General features: G+C 40.1%; 1 protein-coding gene across 1 annotated transcript in view; it reads right to left on the reverse strand.

The window, feature by feature from the left end:
- CFAP47 (cilia and flagella associated protein 47) overlaps positions 1–22,532 on the reverse strand; it is a 649,074-nt gene that overhangs the window by 535,503 nt on the left and 91,039 nt on the right. Inside the window, exons 24-26 of the mRNA XM_084621504.1 lie at positions 19,654–19,813; positions 9,873–10,068; positions 7,720–7,929 (exon numbers count right to left, since the gene is read on the reverse strand). Coding sequence (XP_084477630.1) covers positions 7,720–7,929; positions 9,873–10,068; positions 19,654–19,813 — 566 coding nt within the window. The remainder of the gene's footprint in view (positions 1–7,719; positions 7,930–9,872; positions 10,069–19,653; positions 19,814–22,532) is intronic.

The raw sequence follows: 22,532 nt of genomic DNA on the forward strand, positions 1-22,532 counted from the left end.
CGCCTCTGCACCACCAGCGTGTACAGCCCCAAGGACTGCAAGGTAGCCCTAGAGTCCTTGAAGGAGCACAGCATTTCATCAGTTTTGTCCAAAAACAGCATTTGGCCATTAAAGGACAAATCTTCAATGGCTTGCTGGACATAGGAAGCAATGCCCAATATCTGCGGCCAGGAAGTCCGCCTCATGGTGACCGGAGAGGCCATCACTCTGGCCGAGGTGTCTGTGCCATTAAGTGCGGACTGCAAGGACATCTTAGCCACCAAGCAGCCCTCAGTGACAAATGCCCAAAATTCTTTTCATGAGGCCTCAGGCAGCTGGTCTGCAAACTCTGACATAGTGGTAGAATTAAATTGTATTTGGACAGGAAGGCTTGCTGATCAGTAATTCACATGTGTAAGGTAGAAGAGGTGTAAATCTTCCTGCCCATGAGCTCCAATTATTTAAAGTCCCTATTCTTGGGTGTGGACTTAAACCTGCCCTGCCAGGCTCTGTCATTCGTCGCAGTTACAACTACAGAATTTAGGCCTGGATGGGAGTAAAACCCCTCAAATCTCTGCACAGGAACAAAAGAACATTTTTCCATGTGCTTAGCTGCAGGCAGTAACAAGACAACTGTGCTCCAGAGAGCCTTAACTGATTCAAGGAGCACACCGCTAGTAGGGAGGGCGACTCTCCCAGGGAAGATGGCTGCAGGATATCCACTAATTTGTAGGTGTTCTCTTGCAAGAACTTCGCTTGGATATCAAGAGATTCAGCTACACACTGCAAAAGGTCTCGTTATGCCTAGTTGGCAGCCAGTATCAAATGGAGTGCCCTTAGGGTCAGTTCTTGGGCCGGTTTTGTTCAATATCTTCATAAATGATCTGGAGGATGGTGTGGATTGCACCCTCAGCAAGTTCCCAGATGACACTCAACTGGGAGGAGAGGTAGATACGCTGGAGGGTAGGGACAGGATACAGAGGGACCTAGACAAATTAGAGGATTGGGCCAAAAGAAATCTGATGAGGTTCAACAAGGACAAGTGCAGAGCCCTGCACTTAGGAAGGAAGAATCCCATGCGCTGCTACAGACTAGGGACTGAATGGCTAGGCAGCAGTTCTGCAGAAAAGGACCTAGGGGTTACAGTGGATGAGAAGCTGGATATGAGTCAACAGTGTGCCCTTGTTGCCAAGAAGGCCAATGGCATTTTGGGATGTATAAGTAGGGGCATTGCCAGCAGGTCGAGGGACGTGATCGTTCCCCTCTATTCGACATTGGTGAGGCCTCATCTGGAGTACTGTGTCCAGTTTTGGGCCCCACACTACAAGAAGGATGTGGAAAAATTGGAAAACGTCCAGCGGAGGGCAACAAAAATGACTAGGGGACTGGAACATATGACTTATGAGGAGAGGCTGAGGGAACTGGCATTGTTTAGCCTGCAGAAGAGAAGAATGAGGGGGGATTTAATAGCTGCTTTCAACTACCTGAAAGGGGGTTCCAAAGAGGATGGATTTAGACTGTTCTCAGTGGTAGCAGATGACAGAACGAGGAGTAATGGTCTCAAGTTGCAGTGGGGGAGGTTTAGGTTGGATATTAGGAAAAACTTTTTCACTAAGAGGGTGGTGAAACACTGGAATGGGTTACCTAGGGAGGTGGTGGAATCTCCTTCCTTAGAAGTTTTTAAGGTCAGGCTTGACAAAGCCCTGGCTGAGATGATTTAGTTGGGGATTGGTCCTGCTTTGAGCAGGGGGTTGGACTAGATGACCTCCTGAGGTCCCTTCCAACCCTGATATTCTATGATTCTATGCCTTAAAATCCTCTGGTATTGAAGGGATGATCCAAGCATCACAGAATTATCCAGAGAGGACGATGAGGACCTTAACTAAGCTGAAGCCAGATCCAGTTGCAGGGCTGATGGACCCAGATGGGACTCTGAAGACTCTGCCTGGAGGCTTGGGGAGGATCGACGGTCACCACTGCAGACCTGGCCAGTGATCTCGCCTTCAAGCAAGATGAAGAGGAGGACCTCCACAACTGAGGAGCATCCCACAGATTCCCTGGAGGCCAATGACCTGGATAAGGCATTGGTGGCCAGTAGGCACTGGGTCCAGAGTCTCCATCCCAACCAGAAGACGAGTATCAATCCAGGTATCCGTAATGGTCCATCAGCAACCCTCGATCCAGGTTGGGCGATGAAGAGTGGAAGGATGATGACCCCAATTCTGACATTGATGTAGCCAATTACTTCATTTTATCATTCATTTATTGTGTGATGTTATGATTAACATGCTATCTCATATATAATCATTGTATGCTAAATAGATTTAAGTTGTAGAATTTTAAAAGTATCAGAGGGGATAAGTATACATTAGATATCTAAGTAAGTAGGGCTGAAACACAAGACCTACAGGCTGAGGCCTCTAAAATGTCAGCTTAGCCATACTAGGCCATAGATGTAAGAAATACTTGACATATGTAAGTAACCAAAGAATGTCCCTATCCCACAGGATCATAGGAAAAAATGTGCCAATGGGTGGTTTTGCAAAAAAATAACTAAGAGTTATTTTTTGCTTACAAGATACCCAGTAGTCACATGTTTCTAACACATGCCATAACTGCAGAGTGCACCATGTGCATAAATGCTAATGAGGTATAGTCAGAATCACATTATAAAAAGAGGGTGCCCAGATTGGGAAAGTTTAGCTCCCTATTGGAAGCTCCAGCAGGAACCACCCCTCTACTGATGATCAATTGGCAAGGCAGCCATCAGACCTTAAGAATATCATTAAGGATGTGAGTATAACTACATTTGTAACTTGTGCATTAGTCTTTATAAAAATTCTATAGGCATAGGAAATCTTAACTTTAATTGTAACTTTAATAAAACTTGTAAAACACATTAGACATTGTATTTGTAAATGTATGAGTCATCACTATCCTTGGTCTTTGTGTTCCCAGAAACAAGTAGCAGGGGTGATTTTCACTCTGTTGAGCTTGAAACTGTAGTCACCAGAGCTGAACCCACGGTGGCATAACACCACATTACAAAATTCACGTTAAATAAAATAAAAGGCTGTACCAAGGAGCCTCAGGATCCCAGAGATAAGGGTGGAATGAGACCAGAGAGAGAAAGTAACCAGTCTGGCTCGTCCATCAACCAGAATGAGGCAGGAGGCAGCATTGCCAATGGAAGTGGTACCATCAGTATTGAGCACGCCCATTCCGGTGTTGGATGGTGTTGGCCGTGAAGTCAGCAGCAGTACCAGAGTGTCTGAGGGTACTGATATCAAGGGCAGCAAAAGTTGCCACAGAAGCATTTATGGTGCCTACTGTAGCAGTGCCAAGGAGATTCCCGGTGCGGGGGTTCCCCATATGGATCCCAGTACCAGCCCTGCTTTCACAACCTGTGGAAGGGCAATATTGGGGTGTGGTGCCAAGAGACCCGAGGATTCAGCATCTTGTTCAATTGATAGAGCTATAGATGATGCAGCCCTGGCAAAGTCCTGAACCAAAGGAGAGGTTGGGACCAAGAGGCAAAGGAGATCTGTACCTGCCTGATACACTGCTGAGGTGGAAACAATCGGTACTGGCATCTCCCTCATTGGTGCCACACTCAACAGATGCCCAGAGGCTGCAACTAGAGTCAACGGTACAGGATTTTGAACCTCCCTACTCAGTACCAAGGAAGGGTTAGAGGTACCCATGCCATCCTGCGCACCGCTACCAACTCCATGCCAGTTCATGCTTTTCCTCAAGGAAGCATAAGAGTCACCCCAAGACCAAGAGCAGTCTCAATTGAGCCTATGCAATCTCTTCTTCAGCACAGTTGACAGGGAATGGCTCCTCCATTTCTTCAGAGAGGCACCTGCTCTGATATGTGCAGCAGCAGCACTCCCGGAACCCGAAGCACTGTGTGTGGGGTCACCGTGGGGGATTGCTCTGCCACACGAAGGACAACGTTTAAATCCCCGTGAGGGCATCACTGAGAAAACAAACTACTACAACTAACACCAATGGTACTACTAACTATATACAACAAGGGGAAAAAACTAAACTAGTTGAGAGGTTATGAGATTAAGACCACGCAGAGCTCCGACTCAGCCATAGACAGTACGAAGGAACTGAAGGAAGGCCGGGGTTGTGCCGCCACGTACAGCTAGGAGAGGGGCTATGGCCACGAGGTGCGAGCGTCACCCCCTAGAAGTACTGCTAGGCAAATTTCTCCAGCTCCAGTGCACTGGGTGTGCAAATACCTAAGTGCAATACGCGTCTGCACCTACTCAAAGAAGATTACTTTAATGCCAGCTTTTTATTGAATTTGTTTTTTTAATTAAATTCCTCTTCAAGTGAATGGTGGTATTCCCTCTTTCATTTTAATGGCAGTACAGATAAAAGTTTATTGCGCACTAAAATGGTTTATCCCTCCATAACAAGGTTTGATAAGCTGCTATTGTATCATATAAAGAGAGTTATTGAAACTAACTACTGTGCCTGCCGAGCGGCTAGTTTTCAAGCCTCAAAATTCTATTGTTTTGTATTACCCTTTCCTACTAATTACTGAAAGGTTTACAAAGAAACCACATCCCAAATCACAGTTTATCTTAGAAGTAAATAAAATGGGTCTACAAAAAAAAGGGAAGAGACATAGTGGAGTTACACTGATATAGTTCAAGAAACAGAATTTAAAAATTCCAACCACTACCTCTCTAATTACTTAAGTATTCATACAATTCTTGCATAAAAATATTATAAATATTTAGTTTTATATTTAGGGCAACCTAATTCCATGTTGTAGCCTCATAAGATTTGAAAAGACAAAATGTTTAACCCTGAAAATTGAGATCACAGTAGAAATAGTGACAGGCAAAGAATTAAGGTAGTGCTTATCTGCTTTTTGCACCATTCTAATTCTAAGATATATTCAGTCTTTTGTGCAACATATTATACTGCAATACAAAGTATCAGACACTTCTGGTAGAAGTGATGGCTGTTAGAAAAACCACCTTCCAGAAGCACATTGCTAAAGGCTCAAATGGTAGTCCCATAAATTTAGACGAGATCAGGTTCAAGTCCCAAGGGCAGACAGGTTCTCTTAATTGAGAGTACAACATTTCCAAGTCTTTAAGTAATCTGATTGTCATGTCACTTGAAAAAACAGACTGTTATCCACGAGGGTGTCAAGCTAGTATTGCTGCCAGGTGAACCTTGATAGAGGAAACTGCTATGCTTTGCTGTTTCAGGTACAGCAAATAGTCGCGCATATGTCAGATGGATGAATGAATGCATAGGAGAAACCCCTGTTTGCCAAGCCCAGACCGAAAACCATTTACATCTTGACAGGTAGGCGGCCCTGGTGGAGGGCTTTCTACTGTTGAGTAAGACCTGGAAAACTTGCTCCAAACAAGCCTCTTTTCTGGGATTTAGCCATTAAGCTTCCGGGCTGTTAAATGAAGGGAATGCAGGTTTGGATGGAGCAGCTGACTATGGTCTTGAGTGATCAAATTCAGATGCAACCGAAGTGAGACGGAGTCACCACTGAGAGGTCCAGTAGAGTAGAGAACCAGTGTTGGTGGGGCCATGCTGGGCTATTATAGGCCAGGCGTGATCCCACTTAGAATCATAGAATCTCAGGGTTGGAAGGGACCCCTGAAGGTCATCTAGTCCAACCCCCTGCTCGAAGCAGGACCAATTCCCAGTTAAATCATCCCAGCCAGGGCTTTGTCAAGCCTGACTTTAAAAACTTCTAAGGAAGGAGATTCCACCACCTCCCTAGGTAACCCATTCCAGTGTTTCACCACCCTCTTAGTGAAAAAGTTTTTCCTAATATCCAATCTAAACCTCCCCCACTGCAACTTGAGACCATTACTCCTCGTTCTGTCATCTGCTACCACTGAGAACAGTCTAGAGCCATCCTCTTTGGAACCCCCTTTCAGGTAGTTGAAAGCAGCTATCAAATCCCCCTTCATTCTTCTCTTCTGCAGGCTAAACAATCCCAGCTCCCTCAGCCTCTCCTCATAAGTCATGTGTTCTAGACCCCTAATCATTTTTGTTGCCCTTCGCTGGACTCTCTCCAATTTATCCACATCCTTCTTGTAGAGTGGGGCCCAAAACTGGACACAGTACTCCAGATGAGGCCTCACCAATGTCGAATAGAGGGGAACGATCACGTCCCTCGACCTGCTGGCAATGCCCCTACTTATACATCCCAAAATGCCATTGGCCTTCTTGGCAACAAGGGCACACTGCTGACTCATATCCAGCTTCTCGTCCACTGTCACCCCTAGGTCCTTTTCCGCAGAACTGCTGCCTAGCCATTCGGTCCCTAGTCTGTAGCTGTGCATTGGATTCTTCCATCCTAAGTGCAGGACCCTGCACTTATCCTTATTGAACCTCATCAAATTTCTTGATCTTGATCTTTAGAAGCACTCTGTGTAGGAGTGGGATTGGGGGAAAAACATAATAAAGCTTCCTGTTCAGGGGAGCAGGAAGGTGTCTGTGATGGAACCTGGATGTAGGGAGTATTTAACAAAAATTGGCAAGTTATACTGCAAGAAATTTAAAACAAAAAGCAATGCTAACATTTGGGGGTGGGGGAGAAGGGCAAGGGGAAGGGAAGAATTATCACATTGGCTTCCTGATCCTGAACCTTAACTGTGATCTGACTGATTTCACATCCTACACTGTAAAGTTAGCATAGGACTACTAGGAACCCTAGTGAACTAGCTTTATGCAAAAGATGTGAATAGAAACTTCAGACAGATTCTGTCTCCTACTTCCTTTTCTGTGTGCATGGAGGAGGGGTGGGAGCAGCATCTAGAAACTCAGCAGGATTGGTGAATGTGGTAGTCCTTTCCTGAAAGCCTCCTAAAGAACTGCAGAGCAGAAAGAAGGATCACCAGCTCTCTCTGATGCCAGGAGGAGCCATGGAATGGGAGGAGGGACTTCCTAGCACCAGGACAGAAAGACAGGTCCTGCCCCACACCCAGGAACATTATATAGTAGAGATGGGGTTCAAAAGAAAGATGATTTCATGGAGGTTTAGGTTCAAGACAAACTCAAGCCACCTTAAAATCCAACCAGGATTGGGTTGTTGCCAACTGCTGCAGACCATTAGCCACACAAAACAAGCGCTGCAAGGTTCATGCAGCTCTACAGTCAGAAACATTTCGTTCTTTAAATAGACCTCTAAAGGTTTATTCCATTGTATTGTATGAATTATGCATTAAAATGATGATATACTAGGTTAATAAGGAACTTGCATTCTGGAAGACTGCAAAGCACTTTACAAACCTGAATTGATAGGAGCACCATATTTCATGCTGATACTTCCTCCTATTCAACTGCACTATCATTTAAAATACAACACCAAAAAAATCTAATGGAGATGTTTTTAAAACAACAAAACAATTCGGACCAAAAATAGTAGGATTTGTTTACTCATTAGAACATGTCTCAAAGTGAATATGAGGGAGTAGAACAGAGAAAAACTGAGCAAAGTACAAGATTTTGAAATGATTTAAATCTTAAGGACAAAGCTGAAAAGCATGGTTTGGAACTGGAATCCAGCTCAAAACAGAATGTATGTCTTCAGTTTACTTTCAGATGTGTTGGTTTATATTAGGGATTCCTTGTAATTTTTTTCCAGCTAGTTTATGTCATGAGGTTTGTGTCTTACACACTTCTCCCCAACATGGAGCGTACCCTTCCTTCCCCCAAATGAACTTAATTTAAATGCATTACCTGTTTTTTTCATCATCGATGAAGAATATGTTCCTTAAAAATGACACTGGCCTAGATGACCTGAAGCTGATATGACAAGCAAGTCCTACATTTGTCCCCTCTGGTGAGACTGCAATAACTTGGCCACTTGGAAACTGCACAGAAAGGGGATTAATCCTGTCACCATCTTCAAGTTCAAGCTCTGGAATTTCAACTTGTAGTGCTGATGGCCTGTGTTAAAAATCAATAATAATGATGTTTGTTCCCAAAGGGCAACAGTAACAAACTTGATTCACACATCTATCAAACTGCTTTTCGCAGTGCGATATATGAACCATGATCATAACAGATTTGTTTTTTAAATTATTGGTCAACTGAAACTAAATGAAAAATTATAAGTCCTTTAACATTTAACATGCCATTTTGTCTTTTACAAATGTACTGCAATTCGTTTTCTGTAGTGACCCATTGTAACTCAGCATTCTATGGAAGAACAGTTTTTACAGACCATTGTTATAACTAAGGCCTAAGTATTACTTTTATTTGTTTCCTTAAAAATCACCTATTGTTAAAGCTTTCCTCGATATTGATTAAATTGTATTAATGCTTACCAAATTGTTCTACTGTTCAAAACAGCTTTTACTTTATATCTATTTACACAAAATGGAACCTCCTGGATAGAGACATTTTGAAATACTTTCCCTGGTCACACTAATTTAGGCCCCATCCTGCAATCACATCTATGTGAGTGGATCCGCAGACCCATATGGAGTCCTGCTGGATCCAGTTGTGGTATTATTGACAACAGTCATCCAATAAATTACTATTTCTCAACAGAAATCCTAGGAAATTCACCCCACCTACATCAGCTGTAGGAAAATGGATGTAAGGTATTCATTCGGGTCTCTGATACTGCAATACTTAGTCTTATAAATGTGCCGCTAACTGCACTAGAAAATGAAATTTACCATTTAACTACAGAAAAAAATGTATTACAGGCAGAGGAAGTACAAGCTTCCTAACACTTCTCATACCGGTGCACCTCAACTCTTGCCTGCAGAGCCTACTACTAGGGAAGGGAGCAATTCAAGTTGTGCCTAACATGCTAACAATGTCACCAACTCGCATTAGTTTTTGATATGTTAGCATCTATCCACTGGAAACTATGGTGAGACATACAATCATTTAACACAGGTAACAAAAACCTATCAGATGGTAACTTTAACCACGATTGCTTTGAGCTGTATTTGAACTAGTGCCTAAAATTTAAAAGCTCTGGATCATAGAATCATAGAATATCAGCGTTGGAAGGGACCTCAGGAGGTCATCTAGTCCATCCCCCATTACCAACCCCCAGGATACCATTACCAAGCCCTATTATTCAAAAATACTAAGCTGTACAACGCTATATGGTACAAAACCCATGATAAAGGACTCAGGGGGGCGTCTGTTAACCAAATATTGCACCAACTCTGGACTAATACATTTTGCTATAAAGTATAGAGATTAAAGAAAGATTTTGTTTGTTTTCAAATCTTCAATTTAACAGAGTGATATTTGGAGATCTAAAAAAAATGAATAAAAAGGCACAATTATTAATAAATCTAACTTATAGACACTTTTAGATTAATGAATTATCAAGTTTGTTTTGTTGAAATATAATACAGCTATGCATAGATATTTAAATCATAGTACATCCAGTGTAACTCAACGATGTGTATAACAAAATCATAACCGTTTATGAGGATTTCCAATTAATTTGCCAGAGAAAAACAACAGCGACAATGTTTTCATCTAATCTTGACACCAAAAAAAATAACAAGCTTATGATCTGAATCTCAGGCTGAAGTCACTGAGAAGCTCTCATAGCTGCTGCTTTTTTTGTCGTTCTGCTGTGCTTTTCAAAACAGTACAAAGAAAGTGTGACAATCTGACCTGCAATGAGGATGGACACATTCCTGGAGCAAAGAGCTAGTAGAGAAATGATACATCATGAGGATAGTTAACTATCACTATTTTCTGCTAAGTATGGCATTTTCCTCCATTGAGCAGACAGTGATATTAACACCAACCCACCCAGCAATTATCAAGTACCTCCTGCCGCGGAAAACAGAGGAAGCATGATAATTATGGTGTTTATGGAAAATTAATCTGGAATTTAAGTGAAGATTTACCTTGAGTAGTCTTTTGGAATAATATTGACATACGTCTCAGTTTTCATATCCAGAGGAACAGGCATCAATATCAAAAATGGGGGATCAAAGTTTATCTTAGGTGACTTGACAGTACCAGACAGAGTTAATAGTTTGCACTGAGATGGCTTATCATTCAGAAACACTGGCACTTCAGCTCCATATGTCCCAGGATGAGCTAGTGAAAAATGGAACAATCAAACAAATATACGAACATAATTAAAATAAATCATTTGAAGTAACAAACCTGACAAGAACTTTCTAATCAAGCATATTGCTTTTGTTTTCAAAATACAGTCTAACATGAAAACAAGCTGCTGTACTACATATACTGTCTACTAGATAAGTTAGGAAGAAAAAAATAGTTACAAGTGACTTGTCCTGGAAACTTGGAACCCATTTTTAATATTGTTTATTAGCAGGAAACTTTTTGAAATTCTGGCATTTCTTCAAAATTATTGAAAAATGAAATACTTGTTGCAGTTGATGAAACACCACAAAATGTGAAACCACGCATCTCTACCTGTACTGTCATGCAGTCAAAGTCCTATGTGACCTCTACGTCAACATAATAATGGGCTCCAATATCTTAAAATATAAATTCAACCTACCAGATTCCAAAGCCCTGTACTGTTTCCAACATAAAAATGCCTCTCACATCTCATCTTCAAATACACAAAAAAAACTTCGAGGGTGAAATTCCAAACCCAACAGAAATAAATGCCAAAACTTACATTAACGTCAATGAGGCCAGGATTTCATCCTATATATCTATTACATCCAAAATAATTAAATTTAAAAACCCCATTAAGTTCACAAAGTCAAACACTCATTTAGGAAATGTTAGATTTATGGTTGCCTTAACTTGGCCTCATTACCTGATCAGATACAAATTTTCCACGACCCCTGCGTCAATCAGTGCACAGGTTGGACAGCGCTCACTGAATAAACACTATTCAGTGTTTTTCTTTATCTTAATTACCCAGTGTGTCCCCCCATGCATTATTCACGTCATCCAAACCTTGTACTTAACACAGTTATTAATTTCCTCATAGCCTTTTCTATGATGCTCTCATTATAGTATCTTAGTTCTTTAATGAATTTATTTTACAACACCCCAGAGAGGTAAGGACAATGAAAACCAAAATTGTCAAGTCTCCATTAATTTTGGGTGACAATTTGAGAAGCTTAGGGTTTAATTTTTCAGAGCACTCAGCATTATATAGCACTTTATATGTTCCAAGCACAGCTATGGAACATATAAAGCTATGTGTGCTATGGAACATATACAGCTATGAGTGCTCAGTATTAGAGCTGGGTGAAATTTTGTTGGCAAATACTAAATTTACCAAAATATGCATTTTTCAGGACACCAAAACTATTTGCAAATTCAAGTCTAATTTGGCAACTAGTTTTGACCAAACAAAATGAAAACAAGATTTTTGAAAATGTGGATTTGATCAACATTGAAAACAATTTGACCTGAACAAAATTTTTCCATTGTTTGTTTGTTTTTTTGTTTGTTTCATCAAGAAGAACTTGGGGGCGGGGGAAAATCAGTTTCTGTTTGAAACTAAGCAATTTGGAAGGGGATTTTTCCATCTGGCTTCCAACCCAATAAATCAATTATTTACTCAATCCTACTCAGCACTTCTGCAAATCAGACCCCAGGTGACTCCAGTTGGGTACCACGAAAATGAGGAACACATAATGGCCAGCTGTGAAACTTATGGCTTATATGACATGCTCAGCACCATATAGCAACTCTGTGGCAAAGGCAGTGATAGAAGACAGTTCTCTAGGGCAGCATTAAACTGGCTTTTCACTGCACAGCCCTGATTCATTCCCAGAGCAGCTCCATCCTGTGTACTAAATGAGGCAGGAGTCCTGTGGGAAAAAATAGCAATAGTTTGCCAAGTGCACTTGATTTCCATTCTGTTTAAAGATATCTTAATTACATGATCACATACTAACAATAACTTAAACTTTCCTGTCCAGCATTGTCATCTCAATCATTCAAACCAACATTTTAGAGTTTGCACAGATTTTGTATTCTCACAATTTTTCCTCCTTTAAATAGGACATTGCTTTCTCAAAAACTGAACAAAAACTGGCCACGCCCATTGACCCTCATCCGGGCACAATCATCTCATCCAGATTCTGCTTCTTTCTTAAAAGCACAACTGACCAGGATTCCAAAAAATGCTACCACTGCACAACAGCACTAACCCACGCAAACTGGATGAGGGGAGGGATAAGACAATCATACTAAGCCAGAATGCCACTCTGATTCCAGACAATTCTTCAAATCAGTTAGCCAGAGAAAACTACATATCTAACATACTATGGGAAATATCTGTTTTGTTAACTATACCTCTAGTGACCACAGCCAAAGCTTGTGCTACACTACCACCTAATACTCCACTAGCATTTGCTATACGATAGTCAAGTTGCCAGCTAATGTGGGAGTTTTCCTTGGGGATGTTTCATAGTGTTTACAAATTTGTCCACTTAATTTTGGCCAGAGCTGTTGGAATCCATGGAACTAACTAATTCCTCCTCTTTTTAATTCTGGACATATTTGGGGGATGTGGGAGGGGGGGAGAGTAATTATCCTAATTTATAAGAAAAGACCCAAGAGGCAGCACCACAGAAACACTGAAATTTTAAAGAGAGAGTTTCCTTTCTGATCCTGCAGAACCAAAAACAGGAAACAAACTATCCAAGAAAAATACTCCAAATGCATACTACCACTGCAAACAAAGATAAATCCTTTTGTTAAGATGTAGTCACACACTTATTTCAGTCATCGGTTTCAGGAAAAGCCCATTTATAAAGTTCCCTCCTTAAGCAGGTGTCTGAGTTTCTGATGGTTCTCCATGTGGGCATCATGGTGTCAAACTTAAGGTTGTTTGGGAGAATTTAGCTGCCTACTGGCATTGATCTCCTTACTTTCCTGAAGAGGATGTTTACCTAAACCAGAGCCTTATTCCTTAAATAGTTCCATTGATTTTTATATGTCTACTTAACACAAGGACGGGGAAAAAATGGCCCCAAGTGGCTTTCCCTCATCTACATTTCTGAGATCAAACCGTTGTGGTTTCTTGCCAGCCATTCTATTCCAGCCACCACTTGTGGGGCCATGCATACTTTGCAAAGCACGCAAACTAGTGTTTTTACATAAACCACACAAACAGATGTATTATGAACCCAAGGTGGATATTATATACACTTAACAAAATATGTTTATATAATAGGAGTTATTTTTAAATATATCTGTGTTTACACATACACCTGGGTGTTTTGTATTCTTAGGCTTACCCGTTGTAGTATTTTCTCCAATCCTACTCACAACCCCCTGAAAACTTAAAGCAAGGCACTTTTAAATGAACATTTCAGGAGAGGTTTAAAAAAAAAAAAAAGCACTAGCACATTCTTTGAAAAGTGAACAATAAATCTGGAAAATTCATTTCAATGCAGCAGTTGGTCTTAATTGCCCCAAACTTCCCATAAACTCGAAAATGTGAAGTATGTGAAGTTTCAGTTGCACTGAATCTTATGTAGTTTAAATTAAAAGATAAATTCAGTCTCACAAGAAGTCAGCTTTAACTATAACAAGGCACAATCAGTGCCCATTGATAGTATTTATAACACTACCTTAACTGCAATAGAACATCATATGCTGGGATTTTCAAAGGGGCCTAAGGAACTTCAGATCACAAATCCCATTGAAATTAACTCCCTTGTGCCATTTTGAAAATGCCAGCCAAAGTCTAATGGCTTTAAATAAAACATCTGTCTACACTGAACCAGCTTTAACTGCACTGTAAGTGTCTTTTTAACTGCCTGGCTGAAAAAGTGTCCTTTGGATTTGAAAAAGACATACCTTCAACAGAAACAAAAATTTTCATAGAACTATTAGGAACAAAAAGACGACTTCAACTTCTCAAAGTAACAACTCCAACAAGAAAAAAATGAGTCCCAGAGGCATAAAGTTAAACACAGCTCCACTTGTTTTTGCTGAAGTCGTATCAACCTCAAGCCCAGCAGGCAGCTTTCCAGTTACAAAGGCTCTGCTAGTACAGTCAGAAGCACTTCAGTGCAAGCTGCTGCTTTCCTCAAAGCAGCTACAGACTTGAGGATGAAAGTCTGTAGGGTTTCAGTACCAAAATAAAAAGCAAAGTTATGATTTAAACAGAGTGCAAACGATAACACTGTTAAGCAAGTTGTCACAGTCCAGTCACTCCCTCACCAACAACAGCAGTAGGTTGCAGTACAGACCATCCCTGAACCTATTTATAGCCGGGAAATACAAAGTCTTCGCTTTGCTGGGTCCCCATCAAAAGCCTTTCCATTTCTGGGAAGGTTTTAGCAGAATACCACAATTTTTTATCAGCTTGAGTACATGCTTCCCTCCTCTCCCTCCCCTGCCCCCAGTTATTCCTTTCTGCTTCTTCCTTTTATATCTGTTAGCTGGGCCATGTTTTTTTCCCCCCACAAGATCCAGCTGTGTCCACTCATGCAGATACTTAACCTCTAGCTATCTGGTTCTTAAACATTGCAAATCCAATAGGTGAAGTAGGAATTTTGACCTTGGCTCTAGCTGGATTTCCCCAGTCCAACTACCCAGAGCGTCCAAATACCCAGATGGGTGGTTAAGTATTATACCACCTACAAAGAAAAAAATAAAGTTCTATTAATGTTGCAACAGTTTCTAAGGTGAAGTTATGCAGAAATACCTGCATTTGATGTGTTTGGGGGCCTCACAAAGCACCTCAAGTGTGTGCATACAACAGTGCAACTGTAGCGGGCCATCTTTCAGATTTTATGGGTCTACAGTAAGACTTGACTTGAGCGAGGGGGGAATACTCAAAAACCTGTATCATGTTATAATGTTGGGACAGAATGTTTCAATACCTGCATCTTCAATACCATATCATTGCATCAATTTATAGTACTTTAACATCACATAAAAATGCAAAAACTTCACATATATCATCATGGCACAGGATCAAACAGTTGAAAGAAAATTTCAGGATGTGTGGCAAACCTGCCTAAATTATTATTCCTATCTTCTATTTTTAGCCCCCAAAGAATGGTGGGAAGAAAGCAAGACCACTTTAAGCCATAACTATCAATGCAAAATAGGCCATATTAGAAGCTTTTTACTCCCAATCCCCTCTCTTCTTACACAATCAAATCACCATGTCTTCTGAATCTCTGCTGACCTAAAGCCAGGCTATCCCAATGCCCTACAACTCTTCCCTTCTACTTTAAACCAGCCTATCAACCTCCTTCATTTCTACAATAGGCAGCCAACCTTTCCTCTATCCACACTCTTACCCTATTCAAAGCACAGCCATACAGTCATTCACCTTCTCCCACAATATACCATCAGACTTTTCCTCCCAAACCAACACCTCCAGCCTATCAGGCATGGACTTCCAATAATCCATTCCATAGTATAGCCAAAATTTTCAATCTTTGAGCCTAAAAATTAGGCTCCTACTATGTGCTTTTCAAAAGGGACGTGTGCCCCCAGGTAATTTAGGCCCATTTGAAAATTGCACTCCTAAATCTGTATTTAGGACCCGAAGTAGATGTGGCTCGTTTTCAAAGCAGCTGAGCTAATCTGCACCAGAGGACCAGCCCAGCACGAAGCACTCTCCTGGCTAGCACTGAGCACTGCACAGCTGCAGCAAATGACTGGATGTTTAAGTGAAGGACATGTGCCTTAGCTAGAGCAGGTTTTTGTTTTAGGGGCAGGGGGTTGTTTTTTGTTATTGACATTCCATTTCTATTTTAAATAGAAACGAAGTAATTGAACAATTATATTCCATCACAATACTCAGAAAACATGAAGGTTTCACGAATAAGCAATCAAAATCTGAAAATGACAAACATTGCATAACAATATTCTGCAATAATGAGATCAGTTATGTGCAACCTTAATTCTGCCTTTTGTGTGTATATATTACAATACAATATTGAGTTACATGATTACATAGTATTTGTTTTTTCATTTCTATTATTATTTGTTATTTATATTACCTTAGCATCTAGGAGTCCTAGTCATGGATCAGGACCCCTATGCTAGGTGCTGTACACACTGAATGAAAAGATGGTCATATACTGTGTATTCTAATGGAGGGAGAATTAAAGTTTCATGTGCAACACTAAAAGTAGTTTCATCATGTCTGAGCGCTTAGCTTTGCAACTTTAAATGTTTTATGAATGTAGATTTTTGATGAAATGTTGTATAATTGCAGTATATGGATCTTGAACAGAAATGAATGTCAACAGAAAAAGAATATGCTCCATTAAATACACAGATTCCTGAGGCAAGGAGGGGAGGTATCAAGTTGTTTTATCTCAAGGCTATGCCCTAGAAAAAGAAAAATCAATACTAAACCAATCATTTTCCCCATAAAAACTGTTATAGAGTACAAGTATTCAACTTCCTGCTGTAGCAGAAAAAAGGAACTAGAAGTTAGAGGCTGTGACATCCATCTGCACCCTTCAGTCATATAATCAGCGAACCTCTCTAGTGTTCTTAACTCTTTTAAAGGTTGCTAATCCAACTGCGAATTTTATGACTCAGTAATGAAAACCAAGACATGGATCTATTAAAACTTACTTTTCTTTAAAGAATTACAATTATTATACAGGATGACATGATACAGTAACATATTCTATCCCTTTCATGCATTAGTTAATGCATTATAGATTATACAGTAATATAGGATCATTTCAGGTAAATGTATATTCAGTTCTTAAGCATCTCTGTTGAACTTAGCCACTTCCATCACAATAAGGAAACCTGTTACATTACCACACCTTGTGTGAGCCATTTATCTGTTAGCTTTAAGTTAAATTTAGTGCCATAAAAATACTTTAGCACCACATCCTGTCACAGGCAGAAACTCTTCATTTTGTATTACCTTGAGATCTACTAATGAAAAGTGCTCTACGAGCTAGGTATTATTACTACTGCTACAAACACAGTGGTGTGTTGAAACAAACCAGTGCAATGTATACTTTAACAATAAATACTAGGGCTTGTTAATCAAGTTTGTCCACTCAAACATGCTGCAATTCTACAGAATAAACCTCTGTAGGTAAAAGGCAAAGCATGCTCCTTAATAGGCTATTAAGTTAAAGTCTTCCATGTGGGTTTTGCTGTATTTATTATTCTGTTTTAAGAAAGATTAAATATTGTTTCACAGAATGCACAATACACAGGCAGACTACAAACAGTGGAATAATATTTAAAATATGGAATTATGAAGTCAATTGATTTTTAGAATGCTCTTATTGCTCATGTAAACATAAGACTTGCACATAGTAAAATGTAAACAACTTTAAATAAAAAAAGTGTTGATCGATAATCCTTGCTGACTATGCATGAATATATACAGATACAGTATATTTTACACACACACACACACACACATTTTAGTCACTAACTCACAATATTGTTTTGTATTTGTATTTTATTAGTTGGTTTAGTAGTCTTCATAACAATACTATTTTATACAAGTGGCTTTTTCATTGCATAGATCATATATTAATGGAGAGATTAATCGTGTGAATGATCACTCCTTGCATTCACAGTCATGATACCCTTGAAGCTTCTACAACAATTGCTTATGTGATCTAAATGCTTTCCTAATATTACATAACAGTCCTGAATGAAATGTGGCAGCTGGAAACCAACAGGAGAGAAAGAAATGTATGTCCACCCACCCCACTGCAGTCCATCAATCATTCAAAGGTCACAGCTTGGGAAGAACGGCCTTATAAATATCATTAAAAATATTCTGCTCTTCAATTTATTTTGGCTTATCTTAGCAAGAATAATACTCCCTTGATCATCCCTAAAATCAAACCTTGCTGATCTAATCACATGCCAGTTCAGTCATTCAAATTCTCTTCCTCTGTTAATCTATTTTCCCCGCTCAGTCTAGAAATACAAGACCGTGGAATAAGACCATAAAATAACATTTTTCTCAGAATAAAAAACAAATGAAAAATTTTAATGTTTCGTATTGTAATCTTGGGCTGATTATTTTATCATCATCATTCATTAGTGTAGACATAGATAATCTCTCAATGTTTGTTTATTAAAACTGCCTCTCTAGGAAGCAAAGATACAGCCCTCTATTTTGTGATTTTTCTGTTATTTGAATGACAACAGGGAACAGGGTACATAATGTAAAGTAGATGGCTCAGAAAGGAGAAAATCTGTAAACTAAATACAGTTACAGGGCACCGCTTCCCGCAGCTCCCATTGGCCGGGAACGGCAAACCGCGGCTACTGGGAGCTGCGAGCGGCCGTACCTGCGGACGCTCAGGTAAACAAAGCGTCTTGCGGCCCATCAGGGGCTTACCCTGAACAAGCCATGAACCAAGTTTGGGAACCCCTGACTTAATACAATATGATCCCCAAAAGTATTACATGTGATTGCAATTTCTGTCACAGTGATTACTTCCTGTTCTAGAGTTTCCAGGTGACTATAAACTTCAGAGTCTCCTCCTGAATTTTGGTAGGGATATGTTTTACCTTTTATACACAAAATCTACTTTACTAAATCAATTAGGACTTATTAATTAAATTCACAAATATATGAATGTCCCAACTTTAAGTCTTCTGAAGAGAGAAACTGCATTTTATTTCTATATTCTGGCTAGTTAGAAAAAAAAAACAAATTCCCCTTAGTCCACATAGAGAGTTTTAAGTTTTTACTCCACTTAAAATAAGCTCTCATTAAAGATGCAGGACTGATAACACAGAAGAGTGTAGGAATTATTTTACCCACAGAACAAGTGCAATACAGGCAGCAACTGTGCAAGTGTCTTCTACATCCACCTAATGAGCCTCATTCACAACCTGGAAGGACTGCCTCTGCTCCTGGATGGGTAGTTTTCATGTCCATTCAGCCCTCGGCCTCTCTAATCCACACTACCAACAAGATTTCCAATTTGCACCAATAGTGGAGGTTATTGTGATGTGGACATCTGTTCATTGGGAACTGGACAGAGACCAGAAACTTATTTCACATAACCCAAAGATATGTGGATAGCAGAAGTTTCTAATGACTGAGGATTAAGGATACTGAATGCCTTACAGAAAAGCTCGTTGAATTCTCTGAGAAATATATGATTTCCAGGGTCATTTGCCTAGAAATGTTTCAAGTGTTAATGGAAAGGAGCAGCTACATATTTTGCTCGGCCAATGTTCAGACAGTGCCCTAGAGTGAGATGAATGCCTGAAACCAGAGTCCCTCAAATTCACAGAGGAACCCATTAATTTGAATCTTTTCATATCCCCTTAAGCTTTTTCCAAGTAAAGGTCTCAGGTATCCTATCCTATACAGACAGAAGAAACGCTTCAAACAATTCCCCTTTCCTGAGCTGTCCAGACTGCAGCACTCTTCATTCTTTGAGCTTTAACAGGGTTGTTTTTTTTTCCATTGGCACAATCACAGATCCTGTCGCACTCAGCAGTTTAAAGATAGGAAATGCTACTTTTATCTTCTTGGCTTCAACCTATGTAACTTAGGAGTTCAAAAAAGGGCTGTTTATAGTTTTATTTCAGTTTTTACCAAAGTTGGCTATCTGAACACATTAGCTCCTCAAATGTATTTCAGCAAAGAAAATGTGCTGATTCACAGTGAAAGGGGATTTAAATACACCTCTGGAAATGGAGTCTTGAACAAACAAACATTTATATAAAAGTTGACAAATTCAGAAAAATACTTACATGGGCAGAAGCCTACGGTGATACTAGTTTTTTGTCCTGGATCAAGAACTCCAGCACACAGACTAAATTTAAAAATGCCATCTTCTATGGCTTTTCCTGCACCATCAAGATCTAATTGCCATGTCACCTGTTGCCTTGAGGTATTCTTCAGGTCAAACTTCTGTAAATAGTGGTAGGTAAACAAGGATGTAAGATGACAGAACACAATAAGCATTATGTTATTTTTCACATCACTAAATATTAAGCGTTTCCTGTTGAAAACAAGTTACTGTTGTATGCTGTACTTTTTATCTACAAAGAACAATTGACACAAAGTTCAACAGAGCGCTCTAGAGAGCAATAGAGTATGCAGTTTATATCTATAAGGTAAGAAAATAGGCATGCCTTATGGTTCACAGATAGCACACTTACCAGCCACTCACCATTCACAAAGAACAATGTTTCCTACCCAGGAAGGAAAACCATTTTCTCAAATATGACACTGATTTCTTCAATGTAATAAGAATAACCGGGAGTAATAGCAAGTTGGCTATCAATCTTGGGCTAGTGTGCTGATAAGTAGATTAACTGCATTTATGATGGCAGTGGTGGCAAGGCAAATGCAAATGGGAGAACTTCTACTGGTACCGGTGAAATGTTGCAAGAACTGAATACACTATCAGAGAGACCTGACATTGCAGTTCTCAAAGATACTACATATATTGACTCTTCTGTTGAAAAACTTGTCAAGATTGCAAAAGTTTAGAGCCAGTTTTAAAAACCCAACAACTTCTTTTCCTGGAATGACAAAATAGCAAGAATAAAAAACTTTGCCCTGGTAAAGTGAATCATTCATCTGCTATACTGTCCCCAGGTGCAGGGTTGTGACTTCACCCCTCAAAAATTTCTCATGAGAATATATGGAAAGAGCTGGGGTATAAGGCACGCCATTGAACTGAAAATTGTAGCTCTTTTATATACATTTCAGCACACACCCAGGTCCCTAGCCAAAACCTTATTGGAAGAAACTGGGATAAGTTATCTCCAGAAGGAGATGGATGCAAAAAGGCAATAGTGTTGAAACATACTGGCATCTGGCTGCCCACTGAGATCTCAACATCATTGCATCAGAGTATAGAGTAGCCTCTGTGATAAAGGAACAGAAGATAAGCCCTCTCCCTTAGCCGACTCTCTTTAAAATGAAAGGCACTTGGAAACTACCTTTGCTTCCTGAGATTGTATATCTAATTTAGTCACCTGAGTGCTGCTGGTACTACCCATATCTGAAGGAGCATGTCTACCCTAAAGACAGACTAAAACCCTGAAAAGACTGTGCCAAAAAATTAGTCTCTGAGTCTGCTCAAGTGATCACTGGTTTTAACAGTGGAAAGGCTGCATGCCTTCAAAAAGGCAATTCCAGCACTTTTGTCTGAAGTCCTGAGCCAGTAATATCTCTGAATGGTCACAGCAGACCGCAGAGAATGAGACAAAACTTCAGATGCATTATAGGTAGCTCATAATGCATGTCTGGCTAAGTCTTAACCCTCATGAATGTTCGTCCTCTTAGCCTGCCTGTCAGGGTACCTCTACCCTGCAGCTGGGAGCATGCTTCCAGCTCGGGTAGACAGACGCATTCTTCCTCCACCTAAGCCATCCGACTATAAACCTGCTCAGACCCACTGGGTATGATTTGGGTGGCTAGCCCACGAACTGCCCAATCTACCTCCAGCTATGATGCTATTTTTAGTGTGCTTGCTCGAGCAGAGCTAGTGCTCAACTGTCTACACAAGCTCGGAAGCACACTGCCAGCTGCAGGGTAAAATGTGACCTTGCAGGCAAGCTATAAGAACTAACATTCATGAGGGTCAAGATTTAGCCAGACATGCATTATAAGCTGCATAAGACTACTCCATATATTAAAACTATCCCACACTATTATCTCCTGGAAGGCCGTGCTGTCACCAGTAGGAGAGAGAGGCGATCAAGGAGACAGCTAGTGAAAAGGACAGAGCTCCTCTAACTTATTCATTCAAGAAATATCACCCTTCACATAGATGACAGGTTTCAGAGTAGCAGACATGTTAGTGAACTGCAGCTCATGAGAGCTTATGCTCTAATACATTTGTTAGTCGCTAAGGTGCCACAAATACTCCTTTCCTTCACATAGAGAAGTTCATGGTCTTCTAGCGGATCTCCTGACTTCCCAAGTATCTTAAATAGATCATTAAAGAGAATGTAGCTCATCTCTTTCATGATTCCAGAAGGACACTTTCAAGAGGCTTCTTGAGGAAACTTTAACTTAGGCTATATAGTATATATCCTCCAATACCTATGCAGATTAAAGTGACTATATGGGCTCTGATCTAGCATCCTTGTTTCCTCTCCCCTCCCCCCCCATGGCAGGGAAAATTTAAAGGTGAAGAATTGATCTTGAACAAGTAGAAAAGATTATCTCTTCTCCTATACATTTTAAGCACCTGGTGTGAAAGTCATGTCAGACATTTTATTATGGAATGAAGGACAACTTTTAAACTATGAATGCGTCTCTGGATCCAAAAATAACAGGGTCCTAACAATACTATTACAAAAAACTAACAAATTGTTACATAAAAACAAGAACTAAAATAACTATTGATTTAACTAAAAAATGTCAAGGAAAATAGTAACTATGCAATGAAGGATAAGGGAAATAATTCCAACACCACTGTCACCAGCAGAAAGAGAGGAACTGAAAAAAATAAAGGGGGAAGGGTTAACCTTTCTAAACCACTGTTGGTACTTTGGATCTGTAGCTTCAGAGATTCCAAGGTCAGAAGGGGCCGTTGTGATCATCTAGTCTGATCTCCCGTGTATCACAAGCCATAGAACTTCCATAAAATAATCAATGTGAGCATGCTACC

This window comes from Lepidochelys olivacea (assembly GCF_965140295.1).
Source record: "Lepidochelys olivacea isolate rLepOli2 genome assembly, chromosome: 1".
NCBI classification, from domain to species: domain Eukaryota; kingdom Metazoa; phylum Chordata; order Testudines; family Cheloniidae; genus Lepidochelys; species Lepidochelys olivacea.